General features: G+C 54.7%; 2 protein-coding genes across 2 annotated transcripts in view; one reads left to right on the top strand and one right to left on the bottom strand.

Annotated features, from left to right (window-relative positions):
* The first annotated feature begins 1,209 nt into the window (after positions 1 to 1,209).
* On the top strand, positions 1,210 to 8,913 carry PROCA1 (protein interacting with cyclin A1). Its single transcript, XM_087952837.1, has 5 exons — positions 1,210 to 1,552; positions 3,180 to 3,312; positions 5,471 to 5,605; positions 6,489 to 7,708; positions 8,867 to 8,913. The coding sequence occupies exons 1-5, from the start codon at positions 1,279 to 1,281 to the stop codon at positions 8,911 to 8,913; spliced, it is 1,809 nt and encodes a 602-aa protein (XP_087808963.1). The 5' UTR covers positions 1,210 to 1,278.
* Positions 8,914 to 9,862: 949 nt separating this feature from the next.
* The window catches only part of SUPT6H (SPT6 homolog, histone chaperone and transcription elongation factor), a 55,059-nt gene continuing 39,743 nt past the window's right edge, over positions 9,863 to 25,178 (bottom strand). The window contains 8 exon segments of the mRNA XM_087952836.1: positions 9,863 to 10,817; positions 13,174 to 13,367; positions 17,285 to 17,451; positions 18,635 to 18,807; positions 19,212 to 19,336; positions 20,761 to 20,874; positions 22,577 to 22,815; positions 22,943 to 23,138. Of these exon segments, the coding sequence (XP_087808962.1) occupies positions 10,631 to 10,817; positions 13,174 to 13,367; positions 17,285 to 17,451; positions 18,635 to 18,807; positions 19,212 to 19,336; positions 20,761 to 20,874; positions 22,577 to 22,815; positions 22,943 to 23,138 (1,395 nt within the window). The 3' untranslated portion in view covers positions 9,863 to 10,630.

Genomic DNA, 25,178 nt, shown 5'->3' with positions numbered 1-25,178 from the left:
TCAGGCAGGGAAAGCGGGCAGAAGCCTTACTAGCCCTTTCCTTCTCTGTGTAGTGCAGGTGGGAAGGGAGAAAAGGGGATTTATGGGGGGGTGGGGGGGTCAGGGAGGGGGGAGGAGAGGAAAATGCCCCTCCCTTTCTCCGACTCCTTGACTGAGTTTTATAGCTACATAAGAGGCTATTTGAGGTCAGGTTTCAGCTGGGGAGGGATTTTTGGGGTGTGTGTGTGGTGTGTGTATGTGTGCGTGTGCCAATTTTGCAACAGGTGAAAAACTTTCTGGTTGGCCAACTAAGGGAATTTGCTTTTTAAAAAGTTGTTGAAAAAGTTTTTGAAAGTTTTCAACCAGTTTTGGAAAGTTTTCAAAAAGTTTTTACCAGCTTTAAATTTGATACAAGTTGTTTTAAAAGTTTTCAACCAGTTTTGGAAAGTTCTCAAAAAGTTTTTACCAGCTTTCAAACTGATACAAGTTGTTTGAAAAGTGTTCAACAAGTGTTTGAAAGTTTTCAAAAGTGTTCAACGGGTTTCCAACAGCTTTCAAACTGATGCCAGTTGTTTAGAAGTGTGTAAATGGCTGGAAACGCCTTGCCACCCCCCCAAAGCCAAAGACACGATGGTGCCAAGGCTGGTTACAACGAAGGCCAGGAGGTCGGAAGAAGAGTTGTGGGACTTAAAAGATCTGTCCGTCCTTAGCAAATCTGGACCTTGCCAACTCCTGACCTTGCTGGATCCAAGTCCAGGCGTTGCCAAACTCCCCCCGAAAGATGACGCTGGTTTGATCAAACACTGTGACAGCTTTAGGACTGGCCAGCAGCCACATGGGCCCGGAGTGCCTTGAGGGGGGGGGGCGCCCACCTCTCCCAAGCCAGGCAGGTCGGTGGGAGGGAAGCTCTCCCCCTTCGGGAGCCCGGAAAGGGCCCTGAAACGATGGGAATGCATTGAGCTGATTCGTGGGCTGCTGGCTGGCCGTTCCAGGTAGACTGCAGCTGCACCTGGAGGCTTCCCTGAGCCACTTTTTCCTGGAAAGTCTCTGGCTGTTCCACCTTTGGGAAAGTTCCCTGCCGCCACCAAGGCCGCCCATCAAGCCCCCAGCGCTGGGACAGCCCCCCACGGGAGGAGGGGGGGGGCGGCAGCGGCTCCTCCCCCCGCCCCCCTGGAATCAGGCCACCGCTCGGCGGGCCTCAAAAGGCGGCGGGGCCGCGGTCGCTGTCTATGCGCGGTGGTGCTGAAGGAGGGTCGTCCGGCGGCCGGCAGGAGGGAGCAGCAGCAGGCGCCGCGCACCATGGGCTTGGCAGTGCTGGCGGCGGCGGCGGTGCTACTGGCGGTGTCCGGAGCCGGCCTGCCTCCCTGCTCCCTGGACAGCCGGGGCAGCGACGGGCGGCTCTGCGCGGAAACCGGCCCGGCGGCTTTGGCGCTGCTGCGCGGCCGGGGCGGCTCGGAGCGGCCGCGGGATGCGAGCTGGGCCGGGGGTCGTCGGCGGGCCAAGCGAGGCTTCACCTACCCGGGGACCCTCTGGTGCGGCGCCGGAGACATGGCGGAGAATTACGAGCAACTGGGTAGGCGAAGGGGTCTCTTGTGGCGGGGAGTTCCCTCGGGAAATCACCGTGGGAAGTTGTGGCCAGAGCGAAGGGCTCTGCTGCGAAATGAGGCGGTGGGAGGGGGGTTGGACTAGATGACCTAGAAGGTCCCTTCCAACTCGGATTCTCTGTAATCAAGGTCACACAAGCCAGGTTTTTCAAGGGGGAGGGGGAGAAAAAGTGCCAGGGGCTGCTCTGGGGGGGCGACAGGCTGCCTTTACTGTCCTCCACACATACCCACAAACACGCAGCGCTGTAAAGTCTAAACTCCGTTCTAAACTCTAAAGTAAAAAAATACAGTTTCTGTAATAGTTGTCAAAATCTGGAATTCCCTACCTGGTTGTTTCAACGACAGATTTTCCCAATTTCAGTCCCAAATGGACTTCCGTGGACCTTACTTCATACTTAAGGGGCTAGTAGTGGGGCCGTACACCAGGGCACTAACCTGCCTGTCGTCCCTGTCCTTGTATTTTTATTCTCTTATTCTCGTTTTTGTTTGACAAATCCTGATAAATAAAATAAAATAAATAAAGTCCAGCCAACAATCTTAATAACAAGGGGAAAAGGGTGTGTGTGTGTGTGTGTGTGTGTGTGTTGTGTGGATAAGGAACTTGAGAGGAAAAAAAAACGGGAGTTTTGGATGTTGAAAATGCTCTATGCGCAAAACCTGGAAGGATTCTCGGACTCCCACAAGGGGCGAAAGGCTGCTGGAGTTGGTGAAGTTGTTCAGAGGTGGCAAAATTGTCGGCTTGGATTTAAGAAAAGGACACCGTGAATTTTGTTTCACCCGGAAACCGTTTCTGGACTTTGTGGTCCAGATGGGAGGGGGAAAAAAAATTAAACGTTGATTTTTGGGTTTTGCTGCTTAGGTAGGTTTGGTTATTACATAAATGTCTAGGACCTGGAGTCCTCGACTTATGCCCACAGTGGAGTCTGAAATTGATGCTGCTAAGGGAGACATTTGCTGAGTAAATTTTGCCCCATTTCATGATCTTTCTTGCCACCGTTGTTAAGTGAATCATTACCGCTTGTTAAGTTAGTAACCTAATTGTTAAGTGAATCTGGCTTCCTTCCTTGACTTGTTTGTCAAAAGGTTGCAAAAGGGGATCACGTGACATGCCCCCCCCCCCGGGGTTGCTGCAACCATCGTAAATACGAGTCAGTTGCCAAGCCTTCAAAGGTAAATACACATGACCGTGGGGAATGCTACGATGGTGTGAAAAATGGACGTTTTTGGAGCCATTGTAACTTCGGACATTAAGAGAACTGCCATAAGTGGAGGACTCCACGTATATATTGTGCAGAAGTAAAAGGTTGAGGTTGCACCTTATTATTTTATTCTTCTTGGGCCAAAAAGAGCCGGAAGTCACTTCTTTTCTTTTCCCTTTTATCCTGCATTCTTTCCTCTTCTTCCCCTTCTCCTACTTTCCTATTATTCTCCTCGTTTTTGTGTTTTTGCATTGTACATTTTGATAAATAAATTTTTTTATCGCCAGCAACGGAGCTGCCTGGGGGAGGGGCATTGTGGCCAGGAGGAGGAAAGGCCTGGGGGGCTGCTCCCCACCCCATCTAAGCACTCCCCCTCACTGCCCCCCCCCCCTTGCAGGAGCACACCAGGAGACGGACAGGTGTTGCCGGGAACACGACCATTGCCAGCACCTCATCCACCCCTTCACCTACAAGTACGGCCACCGTAACCTTCGCTGGCACACCATCAGCCACTGCGACTGCGACAGGAGGTGAGCGCGGGGGAGGGAGAGGGAGGGAGGAGAGACCCCCCAAGGAATCAGCAACCCCCACCCCCGCCCCTCTGCAATGAAAAAGACCATAAAAACACAGCTGTTGATATTATTTATTCTTTTATGACCTCTTAGTTCCCCCTTCTACTGGTTGCTCGCTTTTAGTGTCACTGTTTTCTCTGTTGTTTTGCAAGTACACTGCGAGTTTCTACACCAGAGTCAAATTCCTTGTGTGTCTAATCACACTTGGCCAAATAAAACATTCTATCATATTGTACAGTATTCCGTTCTATTCCAATTTCTTTATTTTTTATTCTTTTTTCCTTATTCTATTCTATTCTAGTCTAGTCTTAATTCTTATTCCTTATTCCATTCTATTCTAAATTCTAAATTCTTATTCCTTATTCTATTCTATTCTATTCTATTCTATTCTATCTCATTATTATTCTATTCTAAATTTTATTATCTTCTCAATTCTATTTTCTTAATTCTTTTCTTTTATTATCTTTCTTAATTCTACTCTATTTCTCTTAATCCTCTTATTATCTTCTCAATTCTGTTCTTCTCTTTTCTCTCCTCCTTTATTTTCATCTTAATTCTATTCTTTTATCTCTTCTTTCTGATTGTTTATTCTATTCTCTCTTCTTAATTCTCTTCTGGTTTTATATTATTTCTATTTTTCTCTCTTCTCTCTTAATTCTCCTCTCCTCTATTTTCTTCTTAATTCTATTCTTCTATTATCTTTCTTAATTCTACTCTATTTCTCTTAATTGTCTTCTCTTATTATCTTCTCAGTTCTATCCTTCTCTTTTCTTCTCTTCTTTATTTTTTCTTAATTCTATTCTTCCATCTCTTCTTTCTTCTTTTTTTATTCTATTCTCTCTTAATTCTCTTCTCATTTTATATTCTCATTTCTATTCTTCTCTCGTAATTGTCCTCTCCTCTCCTCTATTTTCTTAGCTCTATTCTTTTATTATCTCTCTCCTCTCCTCTTCTTAATCCTCTCCATTCCTCCCTTCCCCTCCTCTTGGTTAAAGGGAAGATGCCTGGATGCATCCCCACCGTTACCATGGCCACCATACTTCAGCTCTTCCTTTCAACCACAGAGGGGCTTTTCCCGGGAGATTCTATACCCTTGGGATCTCCTTGTGGCCTCCCATCCTAATAACCAGATTCAATCCTGTTGGTTTGGGGAGGGGGGGGGGAATCAACCATGATCGCTGGGGGCTACGAGGTAGGGATGGAGGGGACCCAAAAGTTGGCTTTGAACCAGGCAAACTCTCTGATCCAGTTCTTGCCCCCCCCACCCTTCAGCTCAACTATGGTTTAGCAAACCTGGTCAGCCTGCAAGCAGGATTCAGGATGCCTTGGGAGCTCATCCTAGGTTGGGCCCCCCTAAGTCTTTTCCCCAAGGTGGTTTTAGGGGTGGGTGGGTTTGGGGCCTGTTCAATCATCCCTCTTTGCTTGCAGTATGGAGTTGAGATCCTGGACAAAACAGGGCTTGCACAATAAGCCGTGAATGGTGGCTGAACATGTCTGTCCCTGGAGGGTTTCTGAGGTCAGCTGTGCTCCTTGGCCTGGAATAGCCAGGTGCAAATATCAAACACCCGCCCCCCCACGCACACACCCCTTGTAAATCAGGCCCCCATCCAGCCCCCAGTAGCATGCCTGGGAGGGCCCTGGCTTGGCTCCCAAGGCCACCAATCAAAGGGCAGGTGAGGTGACTCCGAAGCCCATCCACGCTCAGCTCTGTTGCAATGGCCTGCTTCAAGGGAGGGGCCAACAATGGCAAAGAGTAAAACCAGGGGCATCCATCTTGGGTCATTTTTAAGACCTGCGGACTTCAACTCCCAGAATTCCCCAGCCAGCGTTGCTGGCTGGGGAATTCTGGGAGTTGGAGTCCACAAGCCTTAAAGGGCCACACCCTTGGTGTAAACGCTCAAATTTGCCAGCCTTCTTTGGGCTAATAAAAGAAGGCACCAATCCCCTCCCTCCTCCCCCCACCCCGAAACCCGCCTGCCAATCTGTCGTCTGAATGGAGGCTTTCGCGGAAGGCCTCGGGAGCGTGGGAATGGCACCGCAGTGCATGCTGGGTGTCGAGTCCGTTCCAGGAGGAGACCCCCCACAATGCACCCCCCTCCTGCCGGGTCTCTTCCAGGCTGAAAGACTGTCTGAGCGCCGTGAACAACACCGCTTCCCGCGTGGTGGGACAGGCCTTCTTCAACATCATCCAGGTGCCGTGTTTTGAGCTGGTCTACCAGGAAGCCTGCGTGGAAACTTACCTCTATGTCTGGTGAGTGGGGGGTCTCCCGCCCCCCCTTGGCCCCCACTCCACCCCAGGTCTCCTCTGCAGAAGCCAATGCCCCACCCCTAGCCACCAGCACGGACATTTTGTCTGAAATGCGATTGGGTTTCCTGCCTTGGAAGCAGGGGGGGTTGGACTGGATGACCTCCAAGGTCCCTTCTGACTTGGTTATGCTGTTAAAAAGGGGGTGTGGAAGGCTCCAGGCGATCCTCGACTTACACAACCAAATTTTCCATCGCTTAAGGAAAGTGAAGGGAGTTTTGCCCCATTCACGACCGTCCTTGCCACGGTCATTAAGTGAGTCGCTGCAGTCGTGAAGTGAGTCACACGGTCGTGAAGTGGATCTGGCTTCCTTTGGTTGTCGGAAGGGGATCCCGGGAACCCCTCCACCCCCACCCCAGGACATTGCAACGATGGTCACAACTGTGAGACCAATTCAAGAGTCACGACGGCTGTTCAGCGTGAAAAACAGGGCTAAGTCACTTTTTTTCGGTGCGGTTGCAACTCGAGTCACTGAACAGGTGGTTGTAAGTCAAGGGCTCCCTGTTCTGGGCGGCCGACCCAGCATTGGCGGTGCTGTGGGTCAGCAGGGAACCAAGGACAAGAAATGGAATCGGATCTGTTGCTTTAAAGCAGCAGCGTCCAATCTTGGCAACTCGAAGACTTCAACTCCCAGAATCCCAGAGTCACAGGAGCTCTGCTGGCTGGGGAATTCTGGGAGTTGGAAGTGCACAAGCCTGAAAGTTGCAAGGTTGGACCCGCCCCCCCCCCCGCTTTAAAGCCCCCCTGTATCCTGGCTCCCCCTCTTGCGTTTCCCTCCTCCTCCCCCTTTGCAAAGGACCCCACCGCTACCCGGCTGTTTCCTTCCTAGGTGCAGGAACTACAGCCGGACGGCCGTGGCGGTTCTGAAGGAGCCGGTGATGTTTGACTACGGAGGAGAGCGCATCGACGTCCTCGCCACCCGCCAGCCCCAACCGGCCTCTTCCACCACCACCACCACCATTCTGCCCCCCCAGACCCCCTTCCGACCCTGGGGGACCTCTCCCCCTCCTCCCACCTGGCAGCCCAGCCAGGCCAGGGCGAGCCCCTTGCCCCCAAGGCTCCGGAAGGGCCAAGGGAAGGCGGGAGGCCGAGGCCAGAAGGGGAAGGGGGCGAAGAAGCAAAGGAAGAAAAAAGGCCCCCGGGACAAGGCGCGCACCCCCCTCGCCCACCAGCAGCCCCCACTGGGGAGGGATCCCCCGCAAGCAGCCGGCTGTGCAGGGACTGGGGAAGGGGGTGCCCAGGCCCCCCGCATGGGACAGGGGGACTCTTTCAATGCCATCTTGAGTGACGAGCCTGGCCGAGGGGGGAGCCAGCTGGATGCTGCTGCTGCTGCTGCTGCTGGTCTGCCTGAGAGCATGCAGACGGTCCCGCCAAAGGGCCACCCCACCGCCGGCCCGTCCGGGGTGAGGAAGAGGAAGAGGGGAGGAGGAAGAGGAGGAGGAAGCTGCAGAAGGAAGAGGAAAGCTCGCCACGACGTCAGAAGCTCTCCGTGCCTGGCAGAGACTTGGAGGAGGGAGGGGGGGCAGCGTAAAGGAGGAGCAAAGCCCCCCCCAAAAAAATTTTTTGGGCAGAAGGGCCCTGCGACTGAAATGGGAATGACAGAAAGAAGAGAGACTCCCGTCCCAAAGGGGCTTTTCCCAACGTTTGGACTTTCTTGGCACTTTTTTTCCCCTCCCCTTGACAACATTTCGCTTCTCAGCCAAGAAGCTTCCTCGGTTCAGGAAGAAGCTTATTCGCGAACTGAGGAAGCTTCTTGGCTGAGAAGTGAAATGTTGTCAAGGGGAGGGAAAAAAAAGTGCCAAGAAAGTCCAAAAGTTGCCTTGTGGGAAAAGCCCCTTTGGGACGACCGGGAGACCTGGAGAATCTCTGTAGACAAGAGAGCCGGAAGGGACCTTGGAGGTCTTCTAGTCCAACCCCGTTTGAGCAGGAGGCCCGATGCAAAAGGCCAGACCTGCTTGGTTGGCCTTGATGGAGAAGGAATAAAAGCGGATTTAACTATGCACTGGCGCCCTCCATCCCGTCTGTTTTCCAAAATCCTTTTGGTCTGGGGTGGGGGAGGGGCATCTCCCCTGGAGAGGTCAGTGGGCCAGCTGGGACACAGGAAACCGCCCCCCCCTCCATTACTTGGCTCCCGACAGACCCCATAATAAGGCCCGGGAGTTGCTTGGGGAGGTCTTGAGGGGGTCAGCCCCCACCTAGCTTCTTTGGAGGCAGCTGCCCCTTTTAACCCCACCACCTTGCCAGAAACCCTTTTTTGGGGGGGAGGGGGAAGGGACTCACCCCCCTGGGGTCTCCCACCCACCCCCCGCTCGTCTCCATCTTTTAGGGTCCTCCCTTTCCCCCTGCCCCCCCCCTCCCCTCAAGTGGGGTTCTGGTTCCACTGTTTTCCCAATCCCATCTCCCCAGATGTTTGTTCACGGCTGACTCCGGCTAGACTGGCCGGGCTGATGTGTTGCCTTTCGAAAGCCAAGGCCGCCTCCAGATTCTCGGAAGTAAAATTGGGGGGAGGGAAAGAGGGGGAGGGCTGGCCAGAGAGGACACACCAAGGAGTTGTGAAATCAGGACACGGCAAGCGGGATGCCAGGAATACCTTGAATTCTGCCCTCTGCCTTCCGGGTCCGTGTGCCAGGCCTCTGCCCAACCTACTTGGGGGTCTGAGCCCCAGGAAACCAGCCCCTTGGCTCCCCACCGGCTGGGGGAGGCTTTGTCCCCCCCTGGAAATGGCTACTGGCCCTCCCCACAGTCCCCGCCTCTCTCCAGCTCGCTGGCACAGGAGGCGGCCGTCCCAGCCCTCGCCCTCCGGGACCTGGGAAGTCGGGAGGGTGGGCACGGCTGTGCTCCTCCCCAGGGGTTGGGGTGGGGGCTTCACTCAGGGGGGAACAGCAGCATTTTAGGATCAGCTGGCTGCCGGGACGCCAACAAACCCACCCCAAGTCTTTAGCCACATCTCCGAGAAAAGAACATTGATTGATCAGAAGTGGCCACGTTGGTGTTTCGTGGGTGCAGCCGACTCTAAGACCCATCCTTCACTTCCCCCTTGACCGTGGTCTTCCCCCACCCCCTGGATGTATAGTCTCCAATGGGACCCGTCCATAGCCAAGAGGCATCAGTCATGCTCCCCGGTAATCATCTTGCGCGCCAACAGCTTTGGCTGCCATGGAAGCATTCAAGGAATGCACTGTTTCCCCCACTGCCTTTTCCTGGCAGGTGAAACAAGCAGAGGAGAATCTTTGGAGTTGAAGCAGCCCTACTGAACCCTTTCCCCCCACCCCCGGGACCTGCCGTCCAGGGAGGAAAAAGACTGGGGGGAAGAGGGGGAGCTGGTCTTTCCCCTCAGCAGGGAAGGGTCCCCGACTCCCCATCTTCGCTGCAAGGAGAAATCAGAATCTGCCCCCCCGCAACACCACCTGCTTGGCCCCTGCTACGTCTGCCTTGCCCCCCGAGGAACGTGGCCCCAGCCACCAGCTCCCAGTCCAGACCAGTGCATGGGGCGTAGCAGCCGGCCACACCTCCCTGCCTCCTGCCCTTGGGAAGGGCTGTCCAACTCGATTTCGTTGAGGGCTGCATCCGGGTGGGGTTTGAGCTGGGGGTTGTGGTCGGGGGGTTGCATGTGGCCAGCTCAATGCCACTTGTGTGTGTGTGGGGGGCACCTGGGGTGGCCAAAGGCTAAGGCAGGACTTCCTCAGAGCCCCCCCACTCTCCTTATCATCCCCTTCCTTCTTTTCCCTTCCTTCTTCTCTTCCCACCTTCCCTTCTTCTTCTTCTTCTCTCCCTCTCCTCTCCCTTCTGCAGGCCAGATCTAGGCACCCCGTGGGCCTTGAGCCTGCCCCCCCGTGCGAGGGGGAGACCGGGTGGGCGATTCGGGCCAATCGGGGAGGGAGGGAGGGGAGCCCTGGACGGGAGCCCACTGCAAGGAGGGACCGAGAAGCCCCCGCAGCACCCAGGCCTCTGCCAGCCCCCCAAACGCCCAGCCCCCCAGTGAGCCCACAGCCTGCCCACAACGGGCACAGCTCCCTGCCCAGAGGAAGCCCCCCCCCGGCTCCCCCCAGGAGACCGGCTGCTCCTACCACAGCCGACTCCCTCGAAGGGCCCCTCGGCTGGCTGGAGGAGGCCGAGTCTGCCAGGCTGGCATCTCAGCTCCTCCTCTTTACGGCTAGGAGGAGGAGGAAGAGGAGGAAGAGGAGGAGGAGGAAGAGGAGGAATCCGTAGAAACACCATTTATTCCTTTTGCTGTTGGGAGGGGACATGTGGGGGGAGGGGAGAATGGGGAGGGGACGCTGTTTGGCATTCCAGCCGCTGCCACGGAGGCTCCGTTCCTGCTTCACAAAGGCGGCCATCATCGACGGGGGTGTGTGTGTGTTTCCTGCTTGCAAGCTTTTCCTTCCCCTCCCTTTTAAAACTTTTTTCACCGGCACAACTGAATAAATACGGTCCCGCAGAAGCCCCCCAGGAGGGACGCCCCAGCAGCGGAGGGCGGAGGCCCAGGCAGCAAAGCGGCCCCAACTTCGACACGGCCACTGGCGCACGGAGGAGGAGCGAGAGCGAAAGAGAGGAGAGGAGAGAGGGGGAGAAAGAAAGAGGGAGGGAGGGAGGGAGGGAGAGGAGATGGACAGGCACGTCCAGTCTCTTGAGTTTGACGCCAGGCCTCCTCCTGTCACTCCTGGCCTGGCCCTTCTGCTTCGGCGTCACCGGTCCTGGCAAAGGGGGGACCGGAGGGCCAAAAACAAACCAGGCACGGGGGACGCAGCAACAGCCAAAGGCCTCAACGGGTCCTAGAGCCGCGGCAATCCCGCGGCTTCTTTTGAGTCTCCGGTGCCTGCGGAGGGCGCTGCTGGGCGTCCCCGGCGCACTTTCTTTCCCGCCAGGCGGGGGCGAGGCGAATGAAAGACGACGGAGTGAGGTGGCTGAGCAAGAGGAGGGAGGGGGGCGGAGCCCCGGAGGCGTCGTCGGGCGCTGCTCCTTGCGGGGCGACTACCGGTCCATCTCGTCCAGGAGCGGGGTGGCGTCGCCGGCCACGGACATGGGCGTGCTCTCGATCATGGGGCTGGGCGAGGGGCGAGGGGTCAGCCGCTGCTTCTGCTTCCGGCGCTCGGCCTCCTTCTCCTGCAGCCACTGTTCGGCCATCTTGCCCCAGTCGATGGGCGCGTGGGACGTGGACCTGCAGGGGAAACGGGGGACGGCGATGAGGAGGAGGAGGCGGGGGGGGGGCATGGGTCCCTGCAGCTGCGTCCTATGGGTGGGCCATTCCGGTGGCAGGGCTGTCCAACCTCGGGCACTTGAAGACCAGGGCAGCTTGGACACCCCTGCTCTTAGCACCCACGGCCACTACCCCATTTCTCTCAAAATACCACCTACCCTGAAAGTAAGCCCTAGCTTGATTTTTAACACCTGTGCCCAATATAAGCCCTAATTAAAATCCCGCCCACTGCAGAGTGGACAGGTCGAAATGAAGCTCGGGTGGGGATGGGTGGTGGTGGAGCCACCCTACTATTTCCCTTTGGACAGTTGTAGCCAGGCCCTGGACGTGTCTTCTGCAGCTGGCCAGGCTTTCCTGAAGGCCCCTGGAGCGGAGAGCCAAGCTCAGGATCGATCCAGAGCTCTGTTACCGGCTGCAGAGGCCTCCAGGAAGCCTTGCTGGCCACAGAGGAAGAAGTTCCTGAAGGCCTCTGAAAAACGCAAAGGAGGCCGGGGGCGACACACGCACAAGTGAGGTTAGTCAGTGGATGCTACGTCCTCCGAAAATAAGGCCTGGTGCCTTTTTTTGGTGGCAAATATATATATAGATATATTAGACACACGCAAGTGAGGTTAGTCAGTGGAGGACATACCTTGAAAATAAGGCCTGGTGCCTTTTTTGGTGGCAAAAAATGGTAAGACAGGGTCTTATTTTGGGGGAAACTGGGTACGTAAGACAAACAGGAAGAAAACTGGCATTCATGAACCCTGACAGGATAAGCCAATAGGACCTAAACGGAAAGGAAGCCTCGCTCCCTGCTAGCACTGAAGATGTTCCCTAGTTGGGTCATGAAACGCCTGCAAAAAACCAGCCCAGCTCAGGGAGCACCGGGGACCTAGAGAGATTCCCCTTTCTGGGCACGGGGGCCGCCTGTAGGTGGTGGGGGGCTGCTGGTCCCGGCTCCTAAATTCAGGGCAGACCCAGCAAGGCAGCAAAGGCCGTCCGAGGGTGTGGTGAGGGAAAGGCATCCGGTTAAGGGATTAAAATAACTTTAAAGATAGCCTGAGCCCCTCAGCTGACTCCATCAACGCCTCAAAACAACAACAGTAAAAGAAAAGAAATCTTTGTTCCTGAGAATGGGATCCCAAACTGTTTTTCCCAAAAAGCCACAAGACTGGCTGGCGGTCTTTTTTCCCTTGAAAAGGTTTCACTTCTCATCCAAGAAGCTTCAGTTCTTCAAGAGTTCCTTCCTTCCTTCCTTCCCACCCATCCATTTATGTGTCTGTGTGTGTGTATACATATATACACACATATATATATATATATATATATTTGTAGATTTTCATATACACACACACACACACATATAATATATACATATGTATATATAACACACACACACACACACACACACATATGTTTTCTGAGGTTCTCGCTGGTATTTGTATGTGGATCTTTAGTTATTCGGGTTTTCTCCCGCATAAGATTGGAAGTATCTAGGCAACGTTGCCTAGATACTTCCAATCTTATGCGGAGAAAACCCGAATAACCAGAGATCCATATCCATATATGTATGTATGTATGTATGTATGTATGTATGTATGTATGTATGTCTATATCTCCCACACATCTGGCCTGAGCATCTTTCTTTTTCTTTCTTCCTTTCTTTTTCTACCGCTTCACTTTCATTTCTGTCCTTTCTCTTCCCTCCCTTCCTGTTACCTTCTTTCCTTCCACCTATCTATCTATTTATATATCTATATCTATCTCCATATCTCCCCTCCATCTGGCCTGAGTATCTATCTACCTACCTACCTACCCATCCATCGATCCCTCATTCTCTCTTTATATCTATCCATCTATATCTCTATTTCTATTTATCCATTTATATCTATCAATCCATCCATCCATCCATCTATCCATGTCTATCTCTATCAATCATCTATCTATCTACCTACCTACCTACCTTTCCTTCCTTCTCTCTCTCTCTCTCCTACCTATCCTCCCTTCCCCCCTGAAGAACTAAAGAAGCTTCTTGGGTGAGAAGCAAAAGAAAACAAAATAAAAACCCCCAAGAAAACCAACCACCACCAACCACCTGGAGGATTGAGACTCTCCTTAAAATGGGACGTGACCCACGGACCCCCTTTCCCAGCCCCCAGGAGGAGAGGCGCCTCCCCTCCCCCGGCTGCCCCCTCCCCGTTCTCCCGGCCAGGGCTGGCCTCCGGGGGCTGCTTGGAGAGGCAGCCGGCCAGCACGAGGGAGCCTTGCATGGGGTCCTGCCGAGCAACACCTGGGAAAACCGGAGCCCCAGCCTGCCCCCTAACCCCCCGCTTACTTTGGCGGCTGCCGTTGCCCGGCGTTGCTGGAGGAAGGCTGCGACGGCGGCTGCGACTGGGTGGACTGGGGGGTGGTGCTGGCCTGGAGCTGGTGGTACTGGGGGGTGGTGATGGGCTGGCTGGGGGTGGTGTAGGAGTAGCTGGGTGTCAGCAGAGGGGTGGCCACCGGCTGCTGGGCGGGCGTGGTGAAGACCTGTAAGCCCAAAGAGAGACACGTCACAAGTCAGGGGCACCGTCGGCGGAGAAAAAAACCCTTACCTCCTCCTATACAGGTAGTCCTCGACTTACGACCATTTGTTTGGTGACCATTCAAAGTCACAACGGCACTGGAAGAAGTGACTAACGACCGTTTTCCACCCTTACAAACCGTGGCAGCGTCCCCGCGATCAAAATACAGGCGCTCAGCAACCGACTTGTCACTTGTGACATTTGCAGTGATCCCTTTTGTGACCATCCAACAGGAGAATCCAATGGGGGAGCTGGGTTCACTTGACTGCGGCGATCTGTTTAGCGGCACCAGTGAAACGGCCATAAAATGGGGTGCCAAGTTGCTTAACCACAACTCGCCGTCTTACTCCGCCGTGGAAACTTCTGGGTTCAATGGTGGCGGTGAACTCAACCCCCCCCCCACTTGCTCAGGCAGGAAACCCAATCCTCGACTTGCAACCCCCAACGGAGCCCAACGTTTCTGTTGTTAAGCGAGGCGTCTCTTTCGCCCCATTTTTATGACTTTTCTCGCCAGTTGTTAAGCGAATCACCGCAACAGCCGAGTGAGCAACGTGGTGGGGGAAACGAATCCGGCTCCCCTCCTCCGCAGATTTTCCTGGCCGGAAGGTCCCAAAAGGGGATTCGAGGGACCCCCCCCCGCCATAAATATGAGTCAGCAGCTGAATGCGGATCAGGTGACTCTGGGGAGGCGGCAAAAGGATTGTTAAGTGTGGAGAAGGGCCGCTGAGTCCTTTCTGTCGGTGCTGTTGTAACTTCGAATGGTCACTAAATGAACTCGTAAGTCAAGGCCCACCTGTACCCTTCCAGACAAGGGGCCGTCCCGTCTCTTCTTCAGTTGATTTACTTAGCGTACGTCAAATTCCTGGACTCCAGAGTGCTTCAAATGTTCACGTCCACCCACCCATTCAAGGCCAGGGTGGCCTAGGTTGAAAAGAGCAGGCGTTGGGCGTAAGCTCTGGATGGACACTCGGACACCAGGGGTGTGGTGCTTGGCCGGCAGCCGGTGCAGCCGGCAGCGGAATCAGGCAGCGGGGAAGAACGGCGACCAATCCGGGAGTCTGGAGAGGACTTGGACTAGAGTCCCGTGTCCGATGCAGGGGTGGGGCCACCTGGGAGTGGGGGGCTGCCTCTGGAGCCTGGCCGCCGCGAGGAAGAGGACCCTGGGGAGCCTGTTCCCAGTGCGCGGCTGCGCAGAGCTGCTAGGAGGTGAAAGCAGCTGAGACAAAAGGGGTGACTTGGGAGGAAGGCTGGGAGGTGACTGCCCCTCCCCTAAGGGATAAAGGACAGGCAAAGGTAGAGAAACCTTTGCAGGAAGCAAAGTCGTTCGATTGGTTTCGAGTCATCCTTGAAGCTCTGTGTATTTCGGTTGTTTTTTTCTAGTTCATGCGACCCTTCTCTTCTTGGCAGCACTTCACAGGGAAGAAAGGTGGGTGCTTATCTCGAGGAACTGTTTGAGATTCATTACCAGCTGGGAATTAAAATAGTTCCCAGCATTGCAATAAAACAAGACTTGTTTTTAAAATAAGCGTGTGCGTAATTACGGTCTCAGAAGTTTTTGGTCAGAACAATGGGATGGGTATTTTCTTTGAGGAGCACCCCAGTCACACGGAGGGGCAGAGACAAGACCCCACTTAAACAGGGAGTCCTGACAGACCCCAGGTTGGGTGCTGTTCAGAGTTGACCCATACAGGCAAGGAAGGTCAAAACCTGGCACCTGTCGCGTGGAGGGTCATCTATGTAGCTGCCTGTAGCTGGACGTTGAGCAGCTCATTGGGTTTTCCACCGTGTGTTGATGTTGAAGTTGTTGCACAGCCGTTGAGTGAGGGCCAGAGGGGGCTTCCTGGATTTAAGCCTGCCCACTGAATGATGAGGAAGATCAGTGTGCAGAGGAAGGAGTGGCCTTCTCGTTTTGTGGCCTTCGCTGCAAGCCTCCCTTCGCTGAGGCTTCCGGCCTTCATAGGGCTGGGGGTGCAACGTGGCTCAGGACGGGGAGCCAGCAAGTTGGAGTACATTTTATGCAGCCACTTAGGATCCTCATTGTATCATTTAGTCTAACCTCAACCTTGCTAGAGTGGCGGCTATTAAGCCAATAGCTTCATTTAAGAAGAGCTTTTAAGCTCTTCTTAAAAGCCTCCAGTGTTGGAGCATTTACAACTTCTAGTGGCAAGCCGTTCCAGTGGTTCATTGTTCTCACTGTTAGGTTTCTCCTTCGTTCCAGGTTGCTTCTCTCCTTGGTCAGTTTCCATCCGTTGTCCCTTGTCCGGCCTTCGGATGCTTTGTAAAACAGCTGGACCCACCCCTCTTCCTTGTGGCAGCCCCCAAATACCGGAATGCCGCTATCATGGCCCCCACCCACCCCCCCCGGTCCTTCTTTTCTCCAGACTAGCCAGTCTAGAGAGCTAGTTGAGGTTCCATCTCTTGTGCAAATGTGCAGATGAATCCATCCGGGTGTTGTGTGTGAATGCTCAATTCTCCCTCCGGGCTGGGGACTGACCTTCCCAGCCACACCCGGGGTTTTTGGTGAGCAAGGAAGGACCCCTCCCCCCTCTCCCATTCAGGCACGCCCAGTGCCTGCTGGCTGTGCAGCATGGGCATTGCCTTCTCTGGGCTCTCTCTTGCTGGCAGGGTGACTGGTGAGCCCCTGCCCCCCTTTGGCTGCTGTGGGGGCGCCAACCCCGGAGACTTTCAAGAAGAGGCTGGACAAGCCCTTGTCTGAAATGGTATGGGGGGGTCTCCTGCTTGAGCAGGGGGCTGGACTAGAAGACCTCCAAGGTGCCTTTCCAACTCTGTTATTCTGTTATAAACCACATCCATGGCACACCAGCTACGAAGACGCGACGAAAACTCCTTGATCACGCAGCAGTACATGGACAGCTTTGACCCTGAGTTTCCCCTGGGAAATAGTGACCGTCTCCGGTGAAGCCAAGTCCACGCCGGGCAGAGAATTCCTGGCACTCAACACAAAATTGGCCAGCATGGATGCCGCCTTGTCTCAGCTCCTGCTGGCCGGGTGACTGCTGAGCCCCTCCGGCTGCCAACACAGCCCATGCTTCCCTGCAGGAGGCTCCTTCCCTGGCGGCTTCTCCACCCCCCCATAGGAAAACAGACCCCTGCACCCCTCCCCTCCTCTCCTGCCCATGTTCAAAGCAGTCGGGTGACGGAGGCAGCCCTGAGTCCCTCTGCTCTTCCCAGCCGGGCACCGAGTGAGGCAGGATTGGGCAAGGGGTCTCTGGGGATCCCAAAGGTGCTTTTTCCCCCCCACAAGAGGCAACTGGACTTTCTAGTTTTTCTTTGAAGGCGTTTTGCTTCTCCTCCAAGAAGCTTCTTCCGCTCCGACTGTGGATGGTGGGACTGAAGGGGAGGATTTATCCTCCTTGCAGACAGCTGGTCATTTGCATCCTTTGAGGGGGTCCTTGAGGCCACTTGGAGTCGTGCAAATGGGGGTGGAGCCTCCTTGGGTCTGTTGGCAACAGTTTCAACAACTTCCAGCCGTTCCGAGGCGGCTCCACATCCATTTTCACTACTCAGGTGACCCTGAGGACACAGCCGAAGCCTCCAGGTGGCCTCAACGGCTCCTTAAAAGGATGCAAACGACCAGCTTTGTCTGCGAGGAGGATAAATCCTTCCCTTCAGTCCCACCACCTGGTCCGAGCAGAAGCAGCTTCTCGAGAGAGAAGTGAAATGTCTTCAAAGAAAAAAAACAGGAAGTGCCTCTGCCTCTTGAAAAAAAAAAAAAAGCACCTTTGAGACAACCATGACCCGGATGACTGGAGGATTCCCACAGACGGTCTCTAGGAACACGAAGACTCGTCCTGCTGCCCAGCTGAGGTGGGGCACTGCCGGGGGACTCGGGTGGGGCCCGGAGCCCTTCCGCCCACTCACGTGATATGCGCTGCTGCCCCCGCCGCTGCCCCCATAGCCGTACTGACTGGAAGCCCACTGCGCAGGGGTGGCGTTGGCGTTTTGCCCCTGCCCCGTCACGGCAGCGATGGCGCTGAACATCTGAGAGGTCATGTTTTGCGGCAAGGTGTTGACGGCTCGGGTCAGGTCTGCCGGGACAGAGGGAGAAAGGCGGTTAGGACAGTGGCCCCACCCGTTTCCTCTTTATGCGCTTGGTATTTGGGAGGGCGTCCAGAAGCCACGGGAGCACTCTGTCAAAAACAAGAGGCGACCCAAACCAGCGGCCCGGTAGGATTTGTTCCACGATCGCCGGTCGCTGACTGGTTGGGGCCCCGGTTAGGGGCCCCGGTTCCTTGAAGAGGAGGGGGGGCGACGGGGGCCTCTGCAGAGTGCGGCTGCTGCTGGCGGTGGGAGGGGGGTGCGGTGCTGGGGGGCTGACACCTGGGCAGGGAGGGGAGAAGAGAGGGAGGAACGGCCAGGTGAGAAACAGGGCGGAGTTTCAGGAAGCTGGTGGAGATTCTCTCTCTGGCTGGACTGGCCCGAGGGGAGAAAGGGAGGGGGGGGCCCTGAGCTGCAGGCAGGTTTGAAGGGGGGGGGCTGTTTTCTCGCTCAGCTGTGCAGGAAGTGGACCACCAGGGATGAGGCCTCTGGGCTTTGTAGTCTTCTGGGCAGGCCAGGAATAACATCGCCGCCATCATCTTCGTGAAAACCCCTCCAATTCTGGAACGCTGCTTGGTCTTAGCCGTGGCCCCTGGAACTCAGAGGCCCCGGCGGGCCCTTTCAAGAGGGACAACTCCTGGGTGGGGGACCAGGCCCCCCCCCCCCACTGCCCTGTTCAAGGCCAGAGCAGAGAAGCATCAGCCCCCCTGTTAGCCTTCCACAAAGCTTTAAAGGCCGGGCTGTGCTTCGGAGCCTGGAGTGGGACAGGCCCCAAGGGCCCCATTCCTGGCCTATATTGTGGACTTGCTCCGCGGGGGCCCAAATTAGACGTTTTAATGACTTTTTTTAAAAAAAATGATCTTTATTGCTTTTACTGCTTTAAAATGCTTTTGTAAGGATATTATATGTTTTTGAATTGTGAGCTGCCCGGAATTGGTTGTTGAGATGGGCAGGAAATCAAATCAAATCAAATCAAATCATAAATGGAAAAAAAAATAACATAATTCCAGGCAAAGGCAGGAAAGGCGTCGTTTGCTGAGATGGACAGCTATTGAAATCAGTCAATCAATCAATCAATCAATCAAATAAATGAAACCATCCCTCCAGGCAGAGGCAGGGAAGGGGCCGCCCGGCCTTCATCCAGTTTGGATTCAGCCGCTCAAGAGGGGCCACAGCCTTTGCGTGGGGGACCCTGGGTGGTGGTGGGGGCAGTCGAGTGCACCGGGGCCTTACCTGGCACAGGGTCCTGGTAGTGATCCTTGAACCACCGGAAAAGGCCGTTGACGGTGGGGAAGACGTGGTTGCGATAGCGGAATCCCTCTGGCGTCACCGTCACATACTCGATCCTGTGGCAAGAGAATTTTGTAGCAACTCTGGCCAGCACGGACCGCCGGGCCAGTCTTGTGGGGGGGGGGAGAGTGGGACACCCACCTGGCCCCCCTTCTGATTCAGGCTTGCCAGAAGCAGCAGGAGCCAGAAAGGCAGAGACTGGAGGGTGGGGGGCAGGCATGGGATACCACGTGTCAGGTGTGGCCCCACAGCTCCCGAGAGAGAGGAAGTCGGCCTGTGACCAGCCTTGGTGGGGAGGGGGGAAAGGGGGCCTGGGGAAGGGGCTTCCCTCACCAGCAGGGCCTCCACTCTGCCTGCAAGAGGCCCTGGGGTCAGCCCCGGAGACCCCACTGAAAAGGCCACGGGGCCGAGCCGGACTGCCTGGCCCGGAGGGGGTGGGGGTGGGGGGGGCCAGGCCCACCTTGGCTTCCCTCGCGGCTGGTAGCCCAGCAGGAACTTGCCCGGAAGGTCCTTGCAGGAGCAGATGAAGTAGGGGATGAAGGTGGGCTTCTCCTTCTTGGTTTTCACCAGCAGCTCCTCCAGTTTCTGAGGAGAAGACGAGACGGTGGTCGGCATTGCCCTGAACCGAGGAGGCTCTGCCCTCCCTGGGAGCCCTCAGGGCGCCCCGTGCAAAAGACCAACGTCAACTCATCAAATGTCGCCGGGGTCTTTTCGGAGTGGCCATAACAGAAAGGGAGGGGGGGGAGCAGTGCGGCAGCTTGGAAATCAAAAGTGCATTCCATAAATGTTTTCTCAAAGATAGTAACTAGGCGACTGAAGTTTCTGCTGTGCGCAAAATTCTAACTGGAGAGCCTGATGGATGACTCTGGGCTATGGACGTGTCCCATTGGAGGATATGAATTAGGATACACCCAAGAGGTGTGTGGGGGGGAGAACTAGGGTCAAGGGTGACAGTGAATGATGTGTCTCAGAGTCGGCTACACCCAGGCAATGCCGACATGTCAACTCCCAATAAATCCTTTGGAAGTTTTGGAAGTTTGGCTCGAGACTCAGGATTTAAATGGGGGGTCACTGCCGGAATCCTGACAACCGGTGTGTGGGTGTGTGGATGTCACCCTCAGGACCCACGGAATTTCCTTCCTGTGTCCAAGGCGATGACCATCATCAGCAAGGCCCACAAAACTCCCAAGTTTCTTGGTGGAAGAGGGTTACGCCAGCTGCTGCCCACAGAAGTGGACCCAGCAGGGAACACCAGACTGAGGTCTGGGACTGGATGCCAGCCCAGCTGGGCGGTGGGAAGACCCAGCTCTGCCCTCCACCCCAAGAAGCTCCAGAAGGGGAGAGTTGAGGTCATCTGCTACAGCCCGAACCCAGAAGGAAACCGAGAGCTCCACTTCCGACCCACCAAAACCTCCTAAAAGGTTACCAGCTGAGGCCCTTTAATCCCACCTGCCCTGGATGGAGAGAGCTGCAGCTCAGCTCGCCCGCTTTGGCCAAGCTGACCCCTTGTAAGAAGGGCGGGAGACTGGCAGGATCGTAATATATTCACCAGGATCTGACTGATGAATATATTACACTACCCAGTGTCGGGATTCTGGCAGTTATTCCAATTAAATCATGAGCCTCGAACCGCACTCCTAAAACTAGAAAGGATTTATTGGAAGTCAACATTCCGGCATTAGCCTGGGCGTAGCCGACTCTGAGATACGCAATTCACCGTCACTGTCATTTTGTATACACGTTTTATAGTTGATATCCAGACACCCCCAGAGGGAGTATGTGACTGGAGGAAACAATGTGTGTTGATGCGTTTGTGTTTTTTTTCTAATGCACTTTTTGGTTTAATACACCGTCTCTTTCCTTTCTTCATTTCTCTTTTATGTATCTATTTTTTTAGTGTTTCTATTTTAAGTTCACTTTGAATAAAACGACATTATACGTCCAAGAGGAATGCTTGTCGGGAAGGGATTCTGCCCAGCCCACACCTTCCCACCCACCCACCCACCCACCTTCCGGTCTCCTCCGCTGCAATCTTGGTAGTATTTGTGGCTGAGCAAATCCCGGGCGAAGGAGGCCATGGGCTGGACGTAGCGGGCCACGATCTCGTCCAGGTCCTCAAACTCCTGGGGAAGGAAAGAAGAATGGGGGGAGGCCTCAGAGGGGAGGAACCCTGCGAGCTCTTGCCTCCCCCTGTCCCCTCCCACCCCCACGGAGCGGAAGCCTTGAAACAGACAGCAACTCAACAGGAAGTTTTCTTGGGAGGTAAGTGATAGCGAGGAGAACAGGCAGGATCTGAAGTTCCCGCTCGGAAACGATAGAATAGAATAGAGCAGACATTAGAATAAAGGATAGAATAAGAATAAGAATAGGATAGAATGGAATTCTTTTATTGGCCAAGGGTGATTGGACCCACAAGGAATTTGTCTTGGTGCAAATGCTCTCAGTGCACATAAAAGAAAAGAGACATTTGTCAAGAGTCAAGAATCAAGAATCATCAGGTCAAACACTTAATAATAGTCCTATATAGGATACAATAAAAATAGAATAGAATAGAAAATAGAATTCTTTATTGGCCAAGTGTGATAAGGACACACAAGGAATTTATCTCGTGCAAATGCTCTCAGTGCACATAAAAGAAAAGAGACATTCATCAAGAGTCAAGAATCATCAGGTGCAACACTTAATAATAGTCATAGGATAGGATAGGATAGGATAGAACAGAACAGAACAAAATAGAATAGAAATTAGAATAGAATAGAATTAGAATAGAATAGAATAATAGAAAATAGAATTCTTTTATTGGCCAAGTGTGATTGGACACACAAGGAATTTGTCTTTGGTGCAAATGCTCTCAGTGCACATAAAAGATCCATTTGTGAAGAGTCCAGAATCATCAGGTACAACACTTAGAGATACCCCTCCCCTGCGTCCAGTCCGAAGCGAGCCAATCCCCAGGTGTGAGGTGGGAACTTCGAGCTAAGAAGGCGTTAAGAAGTGGTTGGCAGGTGATCGGAGACAAGACCGGTGTGGCCCCAGGCTCATCCCTCCCCCCCCCCTCGTTCCAAGGGAGGTAACATCAAAGGAAAGTCCAGAACTAGGAAGAGGTCATGAAATGTCATTGGGTCCCACTCCCATCAGAATGGCAGCGTCCTGAGAGGGATGAAACCTATAAAGAACGGAGCTGGCATTGGGTACGTCTGTTCTGATGAAGTCCCGGAACCAGCGAAATCCGGGGGGGGGTGGGGGCTGGACAGGGTGGAGACTGTATCTGTCCTCAGGGTGGGAGGGATTTGCCACCCTCAGGTTGGCCTTTTTAGCCACCCCGGATGCTGTTTTGGGACCTCTTTTCAGAGGACGATACGACTGTCCCTTGAGACTGAAGGATGCCTCCTGTCTTATGGAAAGGAGGACCGGGGGTGATACGGTCGCCGTCTTCCCATATTGGAGGGGCTGCCACAAAGAAGAGGTGGGGAGGGGGATCAGCTGGTTCTCCAAAGCGCCCGAGGGCAGCAGGACAAGGAGCAACAGATGAAAAGTAACCAAGGAGAGAAACAGCTTAGAACTAAGGAGGAATTTCCTGACAGCGAGGACAATTCATCAGAGGAACAACTTGCCTTCAGAAGCTGTGAATGCTGCAACGCTGGAAGTTTTTAAGAAGAGATTGGACAACCGTTTGTCGGAAGGGGTGTAGGGTTTCCTACCTAAGCAGGGGGTTGGACTAGAAGACCTCCAGGGTCCCTTCCAACTCTGTGATTCTATTCTATCTTATCTCTGGGGACCTGACAACCCCTCCACCCTCCCCCAGGCGGGCTCAGCCCCACTCACTTCGGTGTTGATCCAGAGGGTGGAGCCCAGGCTGAAGGCGTTCTCCTTGCCCTCCTCCCGCACGTCCACGTGCTGGTAGATGTTGTCGCAGACCTTCCAGGTGACTGTCAGGTGATTCTCTCCTTTGCTGCTGGGCCGGATGATGACGTCGCCTTGGTCCATGGTCTCCATCATCTTCTCGGCCTGCTTGAAGTTGATGTTGTGGAAGGAGGGGTGGGCGATCACCCGCTTGATGTACGCTGCGGGGAGAAGAGAGGCCAGGCCGCCATTGGCATCTGCTCCCCGGCGGGAGGTCCACCTGCCCTCCCTCCCTCCTCCCCCCAGGTTGTGGAGGGCCAGCCCCCCTACCCCCCACCCCGGACTCACTGGTCCGTTGCTGCTTCCTCTTCAGCTCTTCATCCTGCTTGTGGTCAGAGGCCTCATTTGCAAAGTCGTAGTGGGCGTCCTTGGGCAGCTTCCACTCATTGCTCCTGTCCATGAGGTCCGACGTTCTGCAGGTCAGGTCGGCGCTGAACTTCTCAATGTCGATCTTCATGATCCTGCAATGGACGGTCATCCCCACCTGCCGAGGGAGGGAGGGAGGGATTCATGATGGACCAAGAGGTCCGTCCCCCCCGGGTGTGTGGAGGGAGGAGGAGGAGGAGGAGGAGGCAAGGGCGACTGATGTCACCACCGTCATGCAGGGAAGGTGGTGCTTGTCCAGGGCTGGGATTCAACCGGGTCAGACCGGTTCGAGCGAACCAGTAGTTCCGGTGATCATTTGGCCCCTGCTCTTTCCTGTGTTTTATTTCGTTTTTTAGAGCAGGGGTCTCCAACCTTGGCCACTTTTAAGACTTGTGGACTTCAACTCCCAGAGTTCCTTTGCTGGCCAAGGGATTCTGGGGGTTCAGGTCCACAAGTCTTAAACGTGGCCAAGGTTGGAGCACGGCTGATTCACACGGCCGAGTTGTCTTGCTGTTTTACTCACAGGGGCTGCAGTAGAAGGTAAGTATTAGAGCTGAAAATGGGCTTTTTAAAACACTGCGTATGCGCGCTGAATCAGTTGTCCCGCCGGTTGAATGAACCAGTGATGGTATGCTACTGGTTTGGTCCAGTTCGGGCAAACTAGTGGTGAAAATCACTCCTGGTTTGGCTGAACTGGTAGTAAAAACAGCAACCACCTGGTCGGCCAAACCGGTTCCTCTGAGGATCAGCTGATAAAAGAGGCGACAAGCGCGTGGGCGGCTGGGAGGGGAAGAAGGTTATTGGACAGCGTGATGGATGCCTCTTGCAGACGGATGTGACCCATTGGAGAAGCCACATCCAGGCGGTGGGGGGAAGACCAGGGTCAAGGGGGAAACGAACGGTGTGATTTAGTATTGGCTGCATCCAGCCAACGCCGACATGGCCACTTCTAAATAAATCAATTGCCTTTTCTCCGAGATGCGGCTAGGGACTCTTGATTCGAATGGGGGTGGATTGGTTGGGGTCCTGGCCCGCCAACTCTCCCCTTCTAGGGACCAATGGGCTGGTCCATCCAAAACACCTCAGGGAAGGGAGGGTCCTCGGGGCCCTTCCGGGTCAGAAAACGCACTGGTCACTCTCCTCTGTGACGCTGTGGGGGGGAGCAGAGCCCTCCGTGTCCTGCTGGATGCTTTCGTAGCCCTGACGGTTTCATCCAAGTCCCCCTGTGGACAGTCTGCAAGGGGTGGGCCTGCCGGGAACCACTGCGTGGGGGTCTCTCTCCTTGTCGGGTGGATGGTTCCATCACAGGGATGGCTAGCCTTTTCGTCATCCACAGGCACATCTGCACCCATAGTGCAATGCACACACGACGCCCCTGCCTCCCCAGCGCATGTGCACACACGCGTCTCGTCCTGCGCACGTGTGGCAGATACCCAACAATCCGCTGGCTGGCAGGGGGTTGTGTGTGCGTCCATGCGCGGTGGATCAGTTCCAGGCGACAGCTGGCGGGCCGGCAGAAACGGCTCTGGGTGCCATAGGTTTGCCCTCCCGGTTCCTAGCGGCTGAGGGGGCAGCGGAGACGGAGCCTCTGGAGCAGCCTCAACGTGGCCGAACGCAACCCTCCCCTCTTCTTTGAACTTCACGTCTACATCAAAGCTGCTGCGCTCAGGACAAAGGTCAGTGTTTGCGGGGGACAGGATAGAGAACAGGCCACTCTCAAACCCAGGGCTGTGCCTCGATGCCAGAGGTTTGGCAGGGGTGGAAGGAGAGAAACAGGCTCGGACTTAATCAGTGGAAGGGATTCCCTCCAGAAGTTGCGGGTGATCCATCACTGGAGGTTTTCAAGAAGAGGCTGACAGCCACCAGTCTGGAATGGTAGAGCAGAGGCCTCCAACCGTGGCAACTTTAAGACTTGTGAACTTCAAGAATTCTGGGAGTTGAAGTCCACAAGTCTTAAAGTGGCCAAGTTTGGGGGCCCCTGCTTGAGCAGGGGGTTGGACTAGAAGACCTCCAAGGTCCCTCCTGTAAAGTCACGCGTGGCTTCTGCTTCAGAAGCAGATAAGATTCAAAACTAGGCTAACTTTACACCTTTTTGAAGCCCGAGAGAGAGAAAGGACCTTGGTCCCCTCCGGGGTCTCGGCTCCTGCTGAAGCAGCGG

Source organism: Notechis scutatus, chromosome 1 (assembly GCF_049901735.1).
Source record: "Notechis scutatus isolate UNSWTSFEM ecotype Mainland chromosome 1, rNotScu1.2, whole genome shotgun sequence".
In the NCBI taxonomy this organism is placed as follows: Eukaryota; Metazoa; Chordata; class Lepidosauria; order Squamata; family Elapidae; genus Notechis; species Notechis scutatus.
Note: the sequence above shows the minus strand (reverse complement) of the source record. Positions and strands in the feature narration are given on the sequence as shown.

Coding starts and splice junctions, on each gene's coding strand:
- PROCA1 (XM_087952837.1), top strand. CDS start 1,279: ATGGGCTTGGCAGTGCTGGCGGCGGCGGCGGTGCTACTGGCGGTGTCC. Junction 3,313..5,470: donor CACTGCGACTGCGACAGGAG/GTGAGCGCGGGG, acceptor GGTCTCTTCCAG/GCTGAAAGACTGTCTGAGCG. Junction 7,709..8,866: donor CAAAATCCTTTTGGTCTGGG/GTGGGGGAGGGG, acceptor TTTTCCTGGCAG/GTGAAACAAGCAGAGGAGAA.